This window comes from Lissotriton vulgaris, chromosome 9 (genome assembly GCF_964263255.1).
Source record: "Lissotriton vulgaris chromosome 9, aLisVul1.2, whole genome shotgun sequence".
Lineage (NCBI taxonomy): Eukaryota > Metazoa > Chordata > Amphibia > Caudata > Salamandridae > Lissotriton > Lissotriton vulgaris.
The window spans coordinates 74,052,659-74,071,464 of NC_141697.1; the positions used below are offsets into that span (position 1 = coordinate 74,052,659).

The 18,806-nt window shown below is 45.9% G+C and overlaps 1 protein-coding gene across 4 annotated transcripts in view; it reads left to right on the forward strand.

Moving 5' to 3' along the window:
* SIPA1L1 (signal induced proliferation associated 1 like 1) overlaps nt 1–18,806 on the forward strand; it is an 847,070-nt gene that overhangs the window by 612,592 nt on the left and 215,672 nt on the right. For all 4 annotated transcript variants that reach the window (XM_086937055.1, XM_086937054.1, XM_086937056.1 and 1 more), the window contains one exon: nt 121–245. In XM_086937055.1, the coding sequence (XP_086793181.1) occupies nt 121–245 (125 nt within the window). The remainder of the gene's footprint in view (nt 1–120; nt 246–18,806) is intronic.

Here is an 18,806-nt window from a genome sequence, read left to right on the forward strand (position 1 = left end):
AAATGTGTAGCCATTTGTTATAAGTTTTAAAACAAGAAAAGTTAAACTCGATTTCTACAAATGACAACATTTTCCGGAACAGGCTAAATTGCACCTCACTGTTCCTTTTTTTAAAATCAGGATTGGAGCACCCCGGAGATCCCCTGCCTCTCTGGACCGCCAGACCACTCATACAGACACTTGTGGCAGTGGTAAATCTACTCCAAGCTGGCAGAGAAGTGAGGACAGCATTGCTGACCAGATAGGTAAGTGATGAGCGAGCAAGAGGCTGGGGAGGATGTTGGTAACATTGCTGTTCACAGACCTGAACCCTGGAAGGACTGTTTGTCTTTCATTGGTCAAGTCTGTAAAACGAGACTTGGTAATCTTAATGTTACTGTACTTCATGATGAGTTCTACTTTATTACGTTGAGTTGGAGAAGTGGTCTAAAGTCTGTAAGCTGGAGCCCAAACTTATTAGGAAACTAGATAATATCGTCCTACAACGCATGTACCTTTGCTCAAAGAACTTTTTTAAGATCCCTTGCCGAATTGGACAATGAACATTCGCTCGACTCAACCAATAAAAACCTTAACTGAACCTCTCCAAGTCTGATGTTTGGGATTGGTTATTGCTCCCTTCTGAACCATTAAGGGTGTGATTTGCACTTTGGCGGATGAGTCTCTCTGTCATAACTGTGACTGCTAGCCCATCCACCTTATCAAAGTGCACTATATCCTATGGCATTCACAATAAGACAGATGGGATATCAGTCGCGTAGTGGAGTGACCGTCCACCGAACTATAAATCGGGCCCACATCTTTGAGGCGAGCCCTGATTTTCGTGGTGTTGTACAACCTGGAATTACTTTTACAGTGCCGTTCCACCAGCCCGCAAAACACTTGAGCAGAGCACCCGATGCTGCCGGGCTCCCCCGCAGTCTGCCGTGATTACATATTCTATCCATAATGATGCACATTATGTGAGTGCTCCTGTGCTCGATCTTCAGTGTGCATGGGAGGTGTCATCTCAAGCTGTGCTCTATACACAGAAATCTATTGCCTGGCAGTCGAAGCCCTAGAAACCTCAGTGCACAAAATGGCAACTCTGCAATTAAGAGCTTAAACGGCGCTACAAATCTATACGTCTGTAACCATGGTATTGGGCAAGTATTTACATTTTCTTAGTATCCTGCATTTACGCTGTCACTTGGACGAACATTAACTCTGCTGAACAGCAGGGTGCTTACTATTTGCATCACTTTTGCTACATTGCAATGTACCGCTTGAGCAAGCTCTTATCCATAGATGTAGCTGCTGTGTGCTAAGGTTGAACGTGCAAGATGTTTCCATTAAAGGTGCTGCTAGATTCTGGCTGACGGCTAAAATACCTCTCTCTATTACAAATCGCTCTCAATACCTCTCTGAATTACAAATGGCTAGCCTGTTTTTTAATCTCGAGGTTTCAAAATGGATGTATGCGCCTACGTCTTATGTGAGTTGTGATTTAAGTGCACAGTATTAAAAGCCGCTCTTGGTAGATGCGGAAACTATTCTTTGTTCTAAATTTCTGAGCCAATGTTTACGTCAAATAGTGCTTTGAAAAATTTAATTTTATAGCATGGAAATGGGTTATCAATATACTTATTTTATACTGACTGATCATAATGGATGGGCATAGATACAGCATACTTCAAAATATTACTGTACCATCAGCACGGAGTTCTTAGACCGTGCCAGTAAAAGTGAGGGAGACTCTTGTAGTACAGCATAGAATAGTTTTTTTATTACTGTGTTCTGTTTTTACATGTCATGACCACTCCTACTTCTGTAAAGTGATATATTCTCATATAATCCAGCAATTGTGTACGTGTATCAGTAGAGTTAATGCTCTTATGTCTGTTGTTAACCCGCCTGGCCAGTGATTTTCTATGAAGGCCAGCAAACAAAGGTGGCAACCCTAGCAGCACCCAAGGTTTACTCTCATTGCCTGCTGTTTACTCTTATTGCCCACTGAGAGACAGTGCCCAGGTTTACCTTCATTACCTGCTAACACAGTGAAAGTAAACCTCCTTGTCTGCTGAAATGCAGCAGCCCAGCTTTACTTTCATTTCCCACAGTTGCACAGCAGCATTAGTTTAATTCCATTTCCCACAGTTGTACGTCGGCACTGGTTTACTTTAATTTCCCTCTGTTTTTCTACAGCGGCACTGGTTTACTTTTCACTTCCCTCTGTTGTACAGCATCAATCGTTTACTTTCATTTCCCTCTGTTGCACAGCGGCACTGGTTTACTTTTCACTTCCCTCTGTTGTACAGCATCACTGGTTTACTTTCATTTCCCTCTGTTGCACAGCGGCACTGGTTTACTTTTCACTTCCCTCTGTTGTACAGCATCACTGGTTTACTTTCATTTCCCTCTGTTTTTCTACAGCGGCACTGGTTTACTTTTCACTTCCCTCAGTTGTACAGCATCACTGGTTTACTTTCATTTCCCTCTGTTGCACAGCGGCACTGGTTTACTTTTCACTTCCCTCTGTTGTACAGCATCACTGGTTTACTTTCATTTCCCTCTGTTTTTCTACAGCGGCACTGGTTTACTTTTCACTTCCCTCTGTTGTACAGCATCAATCGTTTACTTTCATTTCCCTCTGTTGCACAGCGGCACTGGTTTACTTTTCACTTCCCTCTGTTGTACAGCATCACTGGTTTACTTTCATTTCCCTCTGTTTTTCTACAGCGGCACTGGTTTACTTTTCACTTCCCTCTGTTGTACAGCATCACTGGTTTACTTTCATTTCCCTCTGTTGCACAGCGGCACTGGTTTACTGTTCACTTCCCTCTGTTGTACAGCATCACTGGTTTACTTTCATTTCCATCACTGTAGTGAGGCTTCATCTCGCCCCAGACAATCGCACTGCTGAATGTGCGAATTTCGCAAGTGTGTATTTATTTATGCAACCATTTTCCAAGTTCATCAATGTACTCCATGATAATCCATATTCATTTTAACCTCTTCTTAATTTTTGTGCGAGACCACATGCCATGTGTTAATGCCATTTCCGATTTTTTACTGCTCATTCCACGTCTATCCGGACTTTTTAAATGAACAGAGCTGAAGCATAAATTCATGTCAGGCAGCGTTTATTTTAAAAAAGTACCCAATGCATTTCGGGCTCAACGCCCTTCTTCGGGGGTCACTGTGAATAAAATGATAAATAACCACAATCACTCATATTGCTTGTAATTTCCATAAAACATTCCATGTTACTAACCCAAAATAAATATATTGTGTAATAGCAACAGTGTTTATATCACTTTAACAAAGCTTAGCGCGGTGATTGCTTATGTTACAAAAAATGACAAGCAGCCTATCTCATCCTTTCAGCCCTGCTTGTGAAATTTTCCTATTAATCAGCTTCCAATGTTTTGAAACAACCCTCTCCCCCGTGACAGACACATTGATTTTTAATAAATATTCCTGCATCCCTCATACTAGACAGCGTGTCAATTATGTTTCATTTCCAACTTTCTGCGCATTTAATCTACAAACGCCCTTGCTCCACTCGTGACTCAGTTTGTGAAATGCCATAAACATATCTCACATTTCAGCTTCCCCCCTTGCGTTTTTAAAACCACCATTGTTTTTCGACCTGTTCTCACTCCCTTTCACCCTCGTTAATCAATCCCCTGAGCCATGACCTTCAGAAACATTCTGTTTAACTCGTACCTGCCATACGTTTTTAACAAGCCATCTCTCCCACTCCGTCTGCCTTCTCGTCAGTTGCTTTCCCATGATCCCTCTTTTCTTTAACCTATCATTATGTCTGCCCAATGAGGCTCTTCTGTTTCAATTTCCCGCCCTCTCACTCGCTTTGCATTACACGTATTTTTGCTCAATGGGTGACTACAATTACCACAATTCCGTTCTTCGCAATTAAGTGAACCGATATGGTTCTCAGAATGAAAAAGTATAAAATAATGGTAAATCCCACAGTACCAATATGAAATTAATGAGAATGTTTAAACTATCATTTTCATAGTCATTGCAAGCTCCTTGAGCGTCTCTACGGCCGTCCTTAATGAACCACAATGTTGATCTTGGCATGCAGACTCGAGTTTCTCATCACGTTTATCAATCCTTTTATTTATCCTCTCAATCTTCATCCGTTGGGTGCAATCCTGGTGTAGGGCATCTGTAATAAACTGCACTGTAAAGGGGTTCAGGATGCACACCTTGTATTCCTCTTTTTTTCCAAGTTCATCTCCTTGTATCTAAGATATGCGTGCTGATTGTGTAAAGTGCTATGCCCTGTCAGCACTGAAATTATAGACATCACTGTAGTGAGGCTTCATCTCGCCCCAGACAATCGCACTGCTGAATGTGCGAATTTCGCAAGTGTGTATTTATTTATGCAACCATTTTCCAAGTTCATCAATGTACTCCATGATAATCCATATTCATTTTAACCTCTTCTTAATTTTTGTGCGAGACCACATGCCATGTGTTAATGCCATTTCCGATTTTTTACTGCTCATTCCACGTCTATCCGGACTTTTTAAATGAACAGAGCTGAAGCATAAATTCATTTCCCTCTGTTGCACAGCGGCACTGGTTTACTGTTCACTTCCCTCTGTTGTACAGCATCACTGGTTTACTTTCATTTCCCTCTGTTTTTCTACAGCGGCACTGGTTTACTTTTCACTTCCCTCTGTTGTACAGCATCAATCATTTACTTTCATTTCCCTCTGTTGCACAGCGGCACTGGTTTACTTTTCACTTCCCTCTGTTGTACAGCATCACTGGTTTACTTTCATTTCCCTCTGTTTTTCTACAGCGGCACTGGTTTACTTTTCACTTCCATCTGTTGTACAGCATCAATCGTTTACTTTCATTTCCCTCTGTTGTATAGCGGCACTGGTTTACTTTTCACTTCCCTCTGTTGTACAGCATCAATCGTTTACTTTCATTTCCCTCTGTTGCACAGCGGCACTGGTTTACTTTTCACTTCCATCTGTTGTACAGCATCAATCGTTTACTTTCATTTCCCTCTGTTGTATGGCGGCACAGGTTTACTTTCATTTCCCGCTGTTATGCCGCGTCCCAGGTTGTCTCATTACACTGAAGCTGCTTCCCTTCAAACCTAGTATAAAAGTAGAAGGGGGATAGTTGGTCCAGGTAGTGCTGTTCTCTCTAGACAAATATTTTTGGGTTAAGCCCTTCATCAGTAGAGAGCTGAAGTATTAGTAGAGAGGAGAAAAGTATTTTGGGGTTGCTGAAATGCTGCTCGAGTCTTCACTTACTCTGACGTGGACGCTGGGGAGGGCGATGATGAGGATGAGTACAGCTATCCTGTCTACACAGACCCTGATGATACCAATGAACCCTGGGCTGCTGGTGCTGACCCAGGTGATCCTCATGCTGCCCCAGACTCTCAACTTTATCCTGTAAAGACATCACCTACAGAAGATTCAGCAGCGTTCAATGCCCTAATTGAACGGGCGGCTAAAAACCATGACGTCCAGCTCCATGCTGACCCCATTGACGCCCTCCTCCCCGGCGCCTGTAGCAGCTGCAGAATTCACATATACTTCTAGCATGGTCATCATTCACTTAGTTTCACTCCATCTTGTCCACAATGGCTAAAAACAATCTGAGGATGGAGTCGATGCCCATGAGCACTGTAGTCCAGGGGAGGAGCCACCTATCTCGTGATACTTCGAAGACTCTTCCAGGACAACAATGTGGTATCCTCCGGACCCAACACTAGGGGGCGATCTATGCACAGATATGAATGTCAGCAGCCCTACATGCCAAGAACAGATGCATACTGCTAAGTAGCATATTCGGTACCTGATTAGCATAACCACATAAAAATACATGGAGAAAAGAAAAAACCTGAATAACATATCCCGGTCATTATGTTAGTCCAAACTACAGCCAATCCGGCGCAAGCACCCCTCCAGAACCTTCTCCTCAGAGGCTCAGGCCATCAGATTTTCTACCGCCCGTCGTGTGAAGGGAGTCTCCCTGAGCTCTGCTCAGTTTTCTACTTTCATCTGGTTTTCCAGTGTTTCTACTAGGTCTTCAAGTAAGAAGTCTTTGTTTAGACCTTGTTCTTCTTGTGGGAAGTTGCGGCTCTACTCTGAGGACCCCCACAAGAAGTGTATATACTGCCTCTATCCTGACCATGAGGTAGGCAAATGTAAAATCTGCAGGACTTTTTCCACAAAAACCCTTAAGTATAGGGAGGGTCGTCTCCTTCTTTGGTTACAAAGATTGAAAGACAAGGATTCTGCTCTTTCTGACGCAGAAAGCCTGGCGTCAGGTACTTCTAAAGCCGCTTCTAAGCGTAGCAGTGTGCAGGATCTGCCATCTCCCTTCTTGAGGAAGAAGAAACTTTCTCTCATAAAGGCTCCTGCGGTGTCTCTACAACCTCCTGCAATGCCTACGCCCCGAGATCTGACTCTCAGGCGTCTTTGGCTTCTTCCAAGCATGTTTCTGTCAAAAAACGTGCAAAATCGTCGACGGGAGCGTCGACGATCGTCCCGACGACGAGATCTGCCGTCTCCAGCTCGTTGACGACGACAGTGACAACGACTTATGCTTCTGGCTCGTCGACGGTGGCTGCGTCGCCTTCGTCTGTATCGACGAAGGTATTCCTCGGTTTTAAAACTGTCTCGTCGACGATTCCTATCGCTTCGACATCGAAGAAGAGTCTATCGTCGTCATCAGGATCTTCGTCGACGAAGGTTGTGAAGAGTGCCTCCTCGTCGTCGGTGGCTCAGTCGACGAGTGCTCTGCAGATGGAGGCTTCATCGCCAACGGCCTCGTCGACGACTGCCTCGTCGACGGCGGCTCCATCGACTTTTGTACTGTCATCGTCGATTACGCCGACTCGGTGGTGGTGTTCTCATCCTTTGCATTTTTGCCTCTGGTGCCACTATCGTCATCTGGGTCTGGTTCTCCCACTGTTGACCCTCTGCATCAACGCCGCCAGGTGCCTTTGGACCAGCTCAATTTTCCAAGTGACACACAGCCTCCATCACCCCTGTTTGCCACAGGTTCTGAACAGGACTCTAGTTCTGAGGAGGACGAGGACGAACATTTCTGGGCAGCACAAAGCCCTTCTGAACTTGTCATAAAATGTCAAGAATATGGGGATGAGCAAGATGGTTCGTATTTACAAGAGGAAGAACCATATGTTGGAAGATTACAACAGGCGTTTTCCGCCTTCTCGCCAGGGCTCTCCTTTGCCTACAGCACCCACGCCTGCAGCTGCTCCTGCTGCTGCTCCGCAGCCACCACCAGCAGCGCCATCTGCTCCGCAGCCACCAACAGCAGCACCATCTGTTCCGGTTACGACCTCTATTCAGGTCTACGCTACAGTGTATGAGGATGATGATGCTCGCCCAGAGCGAGAGGATGGCGAGGTTCAGGATGACGACGATGATGGCAATATGGCAGATTGGGACGCTTACCAAATCCAAACACCGTCCCTGCCTCCTGCGACTCCAGGAGATTCCCCTCCTGTTGACATCACAAGTTTTCACCAACAGATGGAAAGAGCGGCGCTCTTTTTTAAACTTCCTATGGTCCAAAAGAACGAAGACTGTTTTCTGTACAACTCAATGAACCTGTTTTCTTAAAGACTTTCTTTCCCAATTCTCTATCTCCTGTGGAGCAACGTTTGCATTCACTGGACGTTAAACGATGCCTGAAATTTTATATCGACAGAACAGCACCCTTACAATTTCTCTCCAGCCTCCTCGTGCTCCATTTTTATTCTTCTTTCCTTCTTTCTGCCTTGCTGTCCCCTCCCTTCTTCTCCCACTAACACCTCATGTTTCTCTATTTTCTCTCCTCTCAACATTCTGCCTTCCACTCGCTTCTGTTCTGTCTCTCTTACTAACGTCCCTTTAGACCAGTTTACATGCTCCCCTCTCTCCTTAGTTCACTGTGTCATTGCATTTTCTTCTTTATCCCCTAGTCTCATTCTATCTATCGCCCTCACTCTGTATCTATTGCCCTCACACTATCTGTCTATCTATATCCCTCCCTCTATCATCTATCTCTCTCCCTCTATCATCTATCGCCCTCCCTCGATCCATCCATCGCCCTCCCTCGATCCATCCATCGCCCTCCCTCAATTCATCCATCACCCTCCCTCGATTCATCCATCGCCCTCCCTCGATCCATCCATCGCCCTCCCTCGATCCATCCATCGCCCTCCCTCGATCCATCCATCGCCCTCCCTCGATCCATCCATCGCCCTCCCTCGATCCATCCATCGCCCTCCCTCGATCCATCCCATCGCCCTCCCTCGATCCATCCCATCGCCCTCCCTCGATCCATCCCATCGCCCTCCCTCGATCCATCCCATCGCCCTCCCTCGATCCATCCCATCGCCACAACATCACTCGGCGCCACCACAACATCACTCGGCGCCACCACAACATCACTCGGCGCCACCACAACATCACTCGGCGCCACCACATCAATCTGTGCAACCATTCAACAACTGGTTCAAATATGTTCTCTCAATGTTTCAAGCTTTATTACAAATGTCACAAAAAGATGTTAATATTTCACTTCTGTTCTTGGAGTTTCGTCACAATAAAATACAACGAAAATCTTCACAAAAGTTATTTACAAAAGCTCAAGCTATTGCAGTTATAAATTACAATAACTTTTATTTAAGTATTCATTATTAAAAAAAAGTAAAAGCCATTGTTATTTGTTATATCAATACATCCATGTCACGTAAATATAACACATATTGCATTACAAATGCTATAGGTGCCACATTTGCTATTCGCATTGTAAATGACAAAGCTATTAATTTAGCTATTTTCAAAACCAACACATAAATGCAAAAATTGTCATTTACAATACCAATAGCTCAAACTTTCCTAATGCGAGACCTATTGCATTGCAAATGCTTGTTACCACTTGTTTTGGAACTACCCCGGTGGGGATAAAGTACCTTATTTGTCTTTTGTTGTAATAATAAAATGTTTGTCACTGGAACAATTTTGGGGAATTGTATTCCCATAAATATTGCTCTTGCATCTACTACTTAGTGACCACTGTTCCTCCTTCTGAGAGGAAAAGCAAAATGGCTGCCATGATAAAGAGCAAAATAGTACTTTATGTACCCTTCCCAAATTCCTAATCTGCAATCCCCAGAGACTGAATAAGTGGAACACAGAGTTAAGTGTTTAAAATCTCTAAGTTGTCACAAAGTTAAGAAGAAGGGGATTGGAAAACTTTCAAAGTGCAAGTAAAATCAGCAATTTCCTCACAGGAAAACCAGGCTTGATTCTGTCACTTCTATTTGTGCACTGCAGTGTCATTAAAAATCCATCTCTTCTCAAAAGTAATTCTTCTTTGCTGTAAATCCCAAATGACAGACCTCTTATATTTATGTTCTGGTGTCTAAAGAATAATGCCACACCTAGCGTATTACTTGTTTTCCTTTAAAAAATTTTTTACATAAAGCTTTGCACTTCAGAGTAGAGCACTAAGTTAAAACTCAGCCGCAAGCATCTTTTTAAAATGCCATTACGTTGTGTATGTGGTACCAAGGCTTTGAAAATGTATGTAATCCAACTAAACGTATTATTTGGAGTAAATGCACTAATAGATGCAGTTTTGTGCATTATTACCACAGTGCAAGGGTCAAATTACATTTCTGATAGACTTCTAACTCCAGAATCCTCACCTTTTGAATATTCCTCAGGCATCAGACTGAATCCGTAAACTTTTCAGCAGCACCTGCACACCTATAGGTGGCACATGTGGCTCCACACTGATGACGTCCCACTACAGAAATGAAATGCAAAGCCTTTATAGATGCCAATCCCACACGCCCTCACTTCCCTTATTTTCGAGCCACCAATGCGGTCTTGTAGCTACCACTCATGCAAGGGGAATGTCACCTTCCAAAATAACCCCTGTAAGGACTGTTGCAAGCAATTGTCTGTGACAGATCACCATCTGGTTTGCTGTGGTGTCTGGGTTGAGTCACAACTCCAAGGCCTGCAGTGACTCCAAATGCCATGAATGACCGGGAGGCAAACTCTCGTCACCAAAAGCATCCCCATATTCCCGGAGGGCCGATCCTTGTCCCATTCCAGAAGTAGCAGCATATGATCCCAAGGCTGATAACCGTCACTCTCAACCTTTAACCCCTTAAGTGCTGCCTCGGTGCATTGGCCGACGGCAGCACTACCTCCCCAGTGCTGCGCACGACCATTGGACGTCCATTCAGCACTAGTTCCAATGGACAGCGCAGAACTGGGGAGGGATGTTTACGAGCATCTATGAGGTTAAGTAAAAGTGAAAAAAAAACATAACCAATCTAAGCTCTTTCCCACTACTCTCATACTCGTGAGAAGGCACACTTTGTTCGACATGCCTCTCATTCTTACTTTCGAAGTTGGTCAATGTCGAAGCCCATCCTGCAACTTGGCTTGGCATAACCATAGTTCCCTAGCCCATCTGTCATACAGAAGCAGAACAAAGAGTTCCGCTAAGCCATGCTTAGACTCTTCATGTCTTATCCAACTCCCTCTGGCACACCGGGGGACCACAGGTAGCCGAGAAACCCTTAATCTGGGACACTGCTGGCAGGTTTGCCGTTCGCTTCAGTTGGACCATTGGAGTTCATCACATGGCCTCTCCTTGCTCTCACACCGACTCCGCCTTCACGCCGTTTCCTAGAGCATTGACGCAGACTTCAAGGGCACCAGATGACAAAGTGCCCATTCTGCTTTCTAATTACAAGTCAGCCCCACTCCAACATCCACTAAAGCCACCCTCTATTTCTCCTGAGCCGCAGCCTGCCCTGCTTTACATTCCACAAAGGAGATCTAATTTCGTGTTTGGGATGGATACCGACAGCAACTATGAGGGAGGAGTTGGAGTTGGCCATACCTACCAAGAGGAAAACTGGTATGACGACCTCCAGGATGCCAGTGGGCTTTACATATCCCCTAATTCTGGCGGTTGCCCCCCTCTCCTCTGCCGCGCTCCACCCCCCCTTCCCCCTGATCCTGCCCCGGAAGACTGGTCTATTTTGGCGATGGTTTTGCAGTGGACAGTCTAGGACCTCGACCTCCATCTCCCTACTTTAGAGGTCAAAACAAGTGCTCCATCAAAAGTGCTCTAGCCAATGCACCCACTACTAAACCCCTACTCCCTTTCAATAAAGCACTCGCTAATCCTCTCCTAAAGGCCTGGGCTAAACCCTTCCCTGGACCCCCAGTCAATCATCAAATTGTGGGACTCCACTGACTCGCCCCTGGCAACCCTGCCTGTTTGTTTCAGCACCCCTCTCAGGAAAGCTTGATGATGCAGGCTTCCACCAGTCGGACGAATTCCACTGGTTTTCCAACCACTCCCCTTGATAGGGAGTCCAAGAAAGAGACCTTTGGGAAGAGGCGAGTTTCTTCCACTAGTTTGGATTTCTGGTGAGTCAGTGCCAGAGCCCTGCTGGGCTGCTATTCCAACAATACGGTGATGTCCAGTTGTCCCTTATAGAAATGCCTTTTGATTGGCTTGTCTTTTTGTGCTTTGGAGTACTTCAAGGAATGCAGAGCCACATCACACTCCCTGGACTGATATGGCCTGCAAGCCGCCTCAACCCCACAGTTTCTTTGACAGTTTTGGCAGAGGTACCCCATACCAACAGCCAATGCATCCTCAGCAAGGTGCCCTAGCAGTTTCGTGGTCGAGGCTGTAGCAACCACCACTCCTACGTGGACAACACCCTATCAGTCCACTGCATCCTCTATACCCATACCTGCTAAATCGCTTTATCTTGTTCTTAGTGGATATTGGGGCATAACTAGGAGGGAAGTATAGATAACCCTCAGAATAACTCCATGACTCGCAGTCCACACCATGAGCATTCTCCATTCCACCAATGCCTACCTTACCACCTCCTCTTCTGAGCCTCTGCCCTCCCATCCTCCCTGGTGGCATCAATTCAGCCCTCGGCCACACTTCAGACAATATTTTTTGGCTCCTGACAAAATGTTTGCGAGTACCCATGGTGCACAGCCTTGCTAAAAAAAACAATTGGTGGAGCCAATAGATGCCAAAGGCAAGACCGGTTGGCTTTGCCAGTGCTTGTTTTGTGATTTCTTTGTCCCATCAAGGACTTGCAGTGGGCCACTGTTAAAGGTTATTTGTCAGCCCTGTCTGCTTTTGTTGAGGTCCACCCCCCCCTCCCGCCGATCACTTATCAACTCTTAGAATACCTTCTACGAATCATTTCAAGACAAATGATCATCCATAAATGAAAATGATGGACTGATGCCTTTTGAAAGTACAGACATAGAACAAACGGTATCTTTTTGATAGGTCTTTGTCTCAGATGTTGGTGTTTTCTTTATAACTACATTTGCACAGTATGAGAGTTAGTATGTCTGGGAAGAATGAATGGTGAGAAAGGTTGAATGAGAGTATGATTTTGACTTCACTAGAGTTCTTTATTTCCTGTGGGGGTCACTGAAATAATATCTTATGAAATTGTAATAATAACTGATGTTCTCTTTTCATTCTCACAAGTTACTGTAAAAATGTATACATCGTTTTTATTTTAAAAAACAAAATAAAAAATACATATTTATACAAAAAAAGAAAAATTATTTTGAACAATAAAATATAATCTAAATGAGTCACTTTTTCCTGAAACTTTGTATCTGTGTTGTACACTTGAAATTGTTTGTAGAGTTAATACCAATTGATAAATCAGATAGGTCTGACAAGAGGTTTTGTATATTTTGTGTTCCTAATCCCCCTCCTCTTGGACCTCAAAGAAACATGGGGTACCTTAGCCTCATAGTAAGACCTATTGGCTTTGCCAGTGCTTGTTTTGTGATTTCTTTGTCCCATCAAGGACTTGCAGTGGGCCGCTGTTAAAGGTTATTTGTCAGCCATGTCTGCTTTTGTTGAGGTCCACCCTCCCTCCCGCTGATCACTCGTCAAATCACCTGTTGTGATATTTCCTTAGTCAAGTCAAAGAATTTATATAGCGCACTACATACCCATAGGGTTTCAAGGCGCTTAGGGAGGGGAGGAGGATTACTTTTCAAATATCCACGTTTTGAGTTGCTTTCTGAATGCTAGGTGGTTCTGGGTAAGGCGAAGGTAAGTGGGGAGTGAGTTCCATGTTTTAGCAGCCAGGTATGAGAAGGATCTGCCTCCCATGGTGGTCTTGTTGATGCGAGGTACAGTGGCGAGGGCTTGGCTGGAAGAACGTAGTTGGCGGGAGGGAGAGTAGAAGGACAGTCGTGAGTTGAGGCATTCTGGTCCGATGTCGTAGAGTGATTTGTGTGCGTGGGTTAGCATTCGGAAAGTGATCCTCTTACTGACGGGTAGCCAGTGGAGGTCTTTCAGGTGACCAGAGATGTGTTCGTTGCGCGGGATGTCTAGTATTATCCTGGCTGAGGCGTTTTGGATTCGTTGGAGTTTCTTCTGGAGTTTTGCGGTAGTACCTGCGTAGAGGGTGTTTCCGTAGTCCAGTCGGCTCGTGACCAGAGCATGGGTGACTGTTTTCCTGGTTTCGGTTGGGATCCAGCGAAATGTTTTTTTGAGCATGCGAAGAATGTTGAAGCAGGATGAGGATACGGCGCTGACTTGTCTGTTCATAGAGAGTGAAGAGTCCAGGATGACGCCTAGGTTCCGTGCGTGGTCTGTCGGGATGGGTGCTTTTCCAAGGGCTTCCGGCCACCAAGAGTCGTCCCATGCAGAGGGGGATGTACCTAGGATGAGGACTTCTGTTTTATCTGAGTTTAGTTTCAGACGGCTGAGTTTCATCCATTCGGCAACTTCTTTCATTCCTTCGTGTAGGTTAGTTTTGGCGGTGCTAGGGTCATTGGTGAGGGAAAGGATTAGTTGGGTGTCATCCGCGTAAGAGATGATGTTGAGGTTGTGTTGGCGGGCGATGGCTGCGAGCGGGCTCATGTATACGTTGAATAGGGTGGGGCTGAGTGAGGATCCTTGTGGTACGCCACAGATGACTTCAGTGGCCTCGGACTTGAATGGTGGAAGGCGGACTCTCTGAGTTCTTCCGGTGAGGAACGAGGTGATCCATTCCAGTGCTTTTCCTTGTATTCCGATGTTACTGAGGCGTTGTAAAAGGGTGCTGTGGCAGACTGTGTCGAATGCTGCAGAGAGGTCGAGGAGGATGAGGGCGACTGTGTCTCCATTGTCCAGAAGAGTTCGAATATCGTCTGTTGCTGCGATGAGGGCGGTCTCAGTGCTGTGTTTTGCTCGGAAGCCAGATTGTGAGGGGTCGAGGGATTTGTTGGCTTCGAGGAAAGCGGCGAGCTGGTTGTTGACAGCTTTCTCGATTACTTTGGCCGGGAAAGGAAGGAGCGAAATGGGGCGGTAATTTTTGAGTTCGGTGGGGTCCGCTGTGGGTTTTTTCAGGAGGGCGGTGAGTTCAGCGTGCTTCCAGTTTTCCGGGAAGGTGGCGGAGTTGAAGGAGCAGTTGATGACGTCTCGGAGGTGCGGTGCTATGACGGAGTCTGCTTTGTTGAAGATGTGGTGAGGACATGGGTCTGTGGGGGATCCTGAGTGGATAGAGTTCATCAGGCGGATGGTATCCTCAGTGGAGATTGGGTTCCAGTCGTTAAGGGTGTTCATGGGAGGAGAATGTTCAGCATATGGTTGGGTGGGTTGGTCTCCGGGTTGGTTGTCGAAGCTGTTGTGGATGTCTGCAATTTTGTTGTGGAAGAATGAGGCTAGGGAGTCGCAGAGGGCTTGAGAGGGGGTGATGTCGTTGGAGTTGGCCGAGGGATTGGAAAATTCCTTGACGATGTTGAAAAGTTCCTTGCTGTTGTGGGCGTTGTTGTCGAGTCGATCCTTGAATGCTGTTTTCTTGGCCTTTCGGATTAGTTGGTGGTGAGTGCGGGTGGCGTTTTTGAAGGCGTCCTTGGTGCTAGTGGTTGGGTCTTTTTTCCATGCCTTTTCAACCAAGTCTTTTGTGGTTCCATAGTTGGACCATAACTTGGTCCTTATTTTCTTGATGTGAGCTGATTTTAGGCCCCGCTATTCAGTTGTCCCCTTAGTCTGCTGACCCTGAAAACTGTCTTTCTTATTGCGATTACATCAGCCTGTCGAGGGAGTGAGCATCAAGCTCTGTCAGTTCAGCAACCTTACTTCACTTTCTTTCTGGACAAGCTGGTGCTTGGGATGAGGAGGTCTTTCTTACGGAGGTTGTAGCAGCTTTTCATGTCGTAAAATCCATCACTCTTCCAGTGTTCGTTGTATCGACTCATCCCTCGAAAGATGAAGAAAAGCACCATCATTTGGACCCCAGGAGAGTCCTCCGCTTCTACATAGATTGTACCAAAGACCACAGAGTGAACAACCAGCTCTTATTGGGTTCTCTTGAGAGACAAAGAAAGGCAAAGCAGTGTAGAAGTATACCTTATCAAGATGCATAGTTCTCTGTATTAATATCCAGGGGCGGATTGGCAAGGCGGGCATTCGGGAATGGGCCGAAGGGCCGGTGCCTCAGTACCCTCTGTGGGCCGTTTTTTTCTCCCCTGTCCCAGTCCACAGAGAGTGGACTAGGAAAGGGGAGAAAAAAAACGGCCCACAGAGTGCACGGAGACAGAGACACAGAAAATGAAAGCAGCCTCGCTGTGCGGCCAGACAGCGATTGTCAGCTGTGGCCTCCTTCACCCCTACCCTGCCAAGCAATCAAGCCGAGGCTGGGCTGGGGAGGGGTGATTGTTTGCAATAATCAGCCTCCCTGGGGGCCAGGTGTTTCTCAGGCCTTTGAGCCATTTTCACCTCGGCCCCCCTGGGGCCCATGCAGCCCAGAAACGGTGTTAGTCTTAGCACCTCGCCCACAGCCCTTCACATTCAGGGCACAGTGGGTGAGGAAGAATGGGTCTTGCTGTGGGGGCCAGGTGATGTGGCAGGCGTGGACTTTACCCGAAGGTGTCGGAGCGCTTCACACTAGGAACAGCAATAATACATGAGGAGAAAATTATAAGTGGACAAATTACAAAAGCAAACGTTAAGTTACATGAATCAAAAGTGACAATAGTGAGCAACCAAAATACAAAAGGACCAAATGATACATTACAGGAGGAAAAAGAGATATGTGTGCAGGTTACAAAAGCATACAAAATACAAGTAGAGGTATAATACTGCAGTTAATGGCCGACACTCCAGCACAAGAACAAACGTTACGTTGGCAATGGTGGCACTTGTGCAAGTATCTAAAGCAAACAAAAGTGAGAGGTAGCAAACAGTGTGTTACAAGAGAAAAGTGACTTGTGCAAGTTAGAAAAGGGTACCATACACAGGTACAAGGGTAATACTACAGTAAATGGTAAATACTCAAACTGCCAGAACACACTGGGAAGGCACTTCCCATGCACCAGATTCACCTCAGCCTCCCCCCTGGCTACCTGGCTACCTTGGATGACCCAGAAAGCTGTGTTTTGTGCTCCCCTGCCAGGACATTTTCCGGAGGCCTGGAGGGTTGATTAATTTACTAATTGCAGGGGCCTTACCTGTTCATGTGCTCCTGAGCTGAAGGTCTGGGAGGGCTAAGTAGGTTAGTAATAGCAGGGGCTTTGCTGCTTTTCAGGTGCTCCTGTGCTGGAGGGCTGGAATAATTTTGTGACAAAAAGGGGCTTTGCTATTTTTTTTAGTTGCTCAGCATGTAGGCCATTGTCACCTTGGCTCTGTGTCGTGTGCAAGAACAGTATCCTCCCACTTTCATTCCTTGTCTGTGCAAATGGTGTTTCATGAAAGGACACGCCCCTTGAATGTGGGCCACGCCCCTTAAATATGGGCCACGCCTCTTGAATGTGGGCCACTTTTTTCGTCAGTGCCCGGGCCGAATTGTGATCCCAATCCGACCCTGTTAATATCTGCTATGCGAGGGTGAATAAACGGCCTCCGAAGAAGTTGAAGTACCATTCCACTAGGTCTGCTAGCAAACGGAGTTACCTGTCCTGAACCTCTCGTGTTGCAAAGCAGGCATCAGTGCACATGTTTACCAAGCACTACTGCCTCGACAGCCAGGTCTGATGGGAAGGGTATTTCGCCCGTTCGTTCCTGTAAGACGTATTTCTTTTGCTCTGAGATGTTCCACACACCCACCTCTTTGAGAGAAACTGCTTTGATATTTATTCACAAGGTGGGAAGCCTGCAGTAAGCATCAGAAGTATGTTACTTACCTTCAGCAACGCTATTAATTGTGAATACCTCTGGTTTCTCATACCACTGCCCCCCTCTACTTCCCCATCATGTGAAAGGGAAGCAGATAGCGCTTGTAGCAACCACTCATTCTTGCATTGCAAACTCAGTGGGCCTCCACTGTAGGAACGAATGGTACCACTTTGAGGAAATTGAGGAGCTGGCAAAGCACCTCCAAGAGGCCTAGTCCAAGTGTGGACAGTAGCTAGTTTCTGATGGTAAGACCATCAGCAATGTTAACATCAGATGTGCCAATGATGCAGCTGATACCTCTGCTGGGATTTATACCAACATTCTCCCCTAGTATACCTGGCTCATGGTATCAACGGTTAAACCCAAGGTGTAACAGCATCTATTAGATGTCCCTTTTGATGGTGAATATATGTTTGGACCATAGATGGACCAGGTGCTTAAAATAAATCAAGAAGACCATGGGCATAGTCAAATCCATGGGTGCCCTGCATTTCCACCAGTCTCAAGTATGCCTTTCATAGGCAGTAAACCAGAGGTGGTGTTAAATGGGCAGGCTAAGGCTGGAGAGCCCTGTAATAGCAAAGGCTGCAGTGGTTCTGCTGGGAGTGACTCTGCCAGCAACCACTGACTCTCCATTCCTTGACCCTCAATCACATTACACCTGCCAGTGGAAGACTAAGGCATGCCTTCCCTCAGTGGGGGGACATCATCTTAGATCAGTGGATCCTCTCCATTGTGCGAGAAGGAAGGGTAATGCCTCAAATGCTACATCATCCCTTTCAGCATCCCACCCCTGTGCCGCCACCTAGGATCAGATTTCACCTTTTAAAGGAAGAGTTTCAAGGGCTCCTTCCAAAGGGCTTTATCAAACCTTTACCGGCACAACAAGATGGGAAAGGGCTTATTCCCTCTGCTTCCTGATCTTCAAACTGGACTGCTCACTCCGACCAATTCTGGACCGTGGGCCATTAGACAGGTTCATCTTCTCTGAACACTGTCTCTTGATCACCGTTCAGGACACCATTCCCACTCACTGCTCCGCCTAAGCAACTTCATGTCGGCGCTGGAGCTGAAAGTCTTATACCTTCACATTCTGCTCCTCCAGTTGCATCCCCAGTGCCTTCAATTTCATGGTAATCGCAACAACACACCAATATAAGGTGTTACCCCTTTGGAGTCGCTGCGGATCTAAGGGTGTTTACTAAGTGCACAATTTTATTAGCATTGCAATTTAGGAGAAACAACATGCATGTCTTTCCATGCTTAGACGATTGGCTGACCAAGAGCAACAGCAAATTTCAGTTCCTAACCCATGCTCTTCATAAGCTAGATTTCATCAACAACATGAAAAAAAAGTTGCACCTCCAACCGCAGAAGGTCCAGCCCTTCCTGGCCTCTCCTCTGAATGTGGTAACAAGAAAATCATACCCCAACGAACAAAGGGTTTTAGCATTCCATAATGTATGTCCTCTTTTTCAGGCACCTTGTCCCACCACTGTTGGAATTGTGATGAAACTATTCGGGATGATGACTTCATGCTTTGAGATTGTGCCATATGAAATGTTACCCAAGTTGCCCACACCATGAGTGCTTTTTAAGGCAGTGGGTGAAGGGCATTG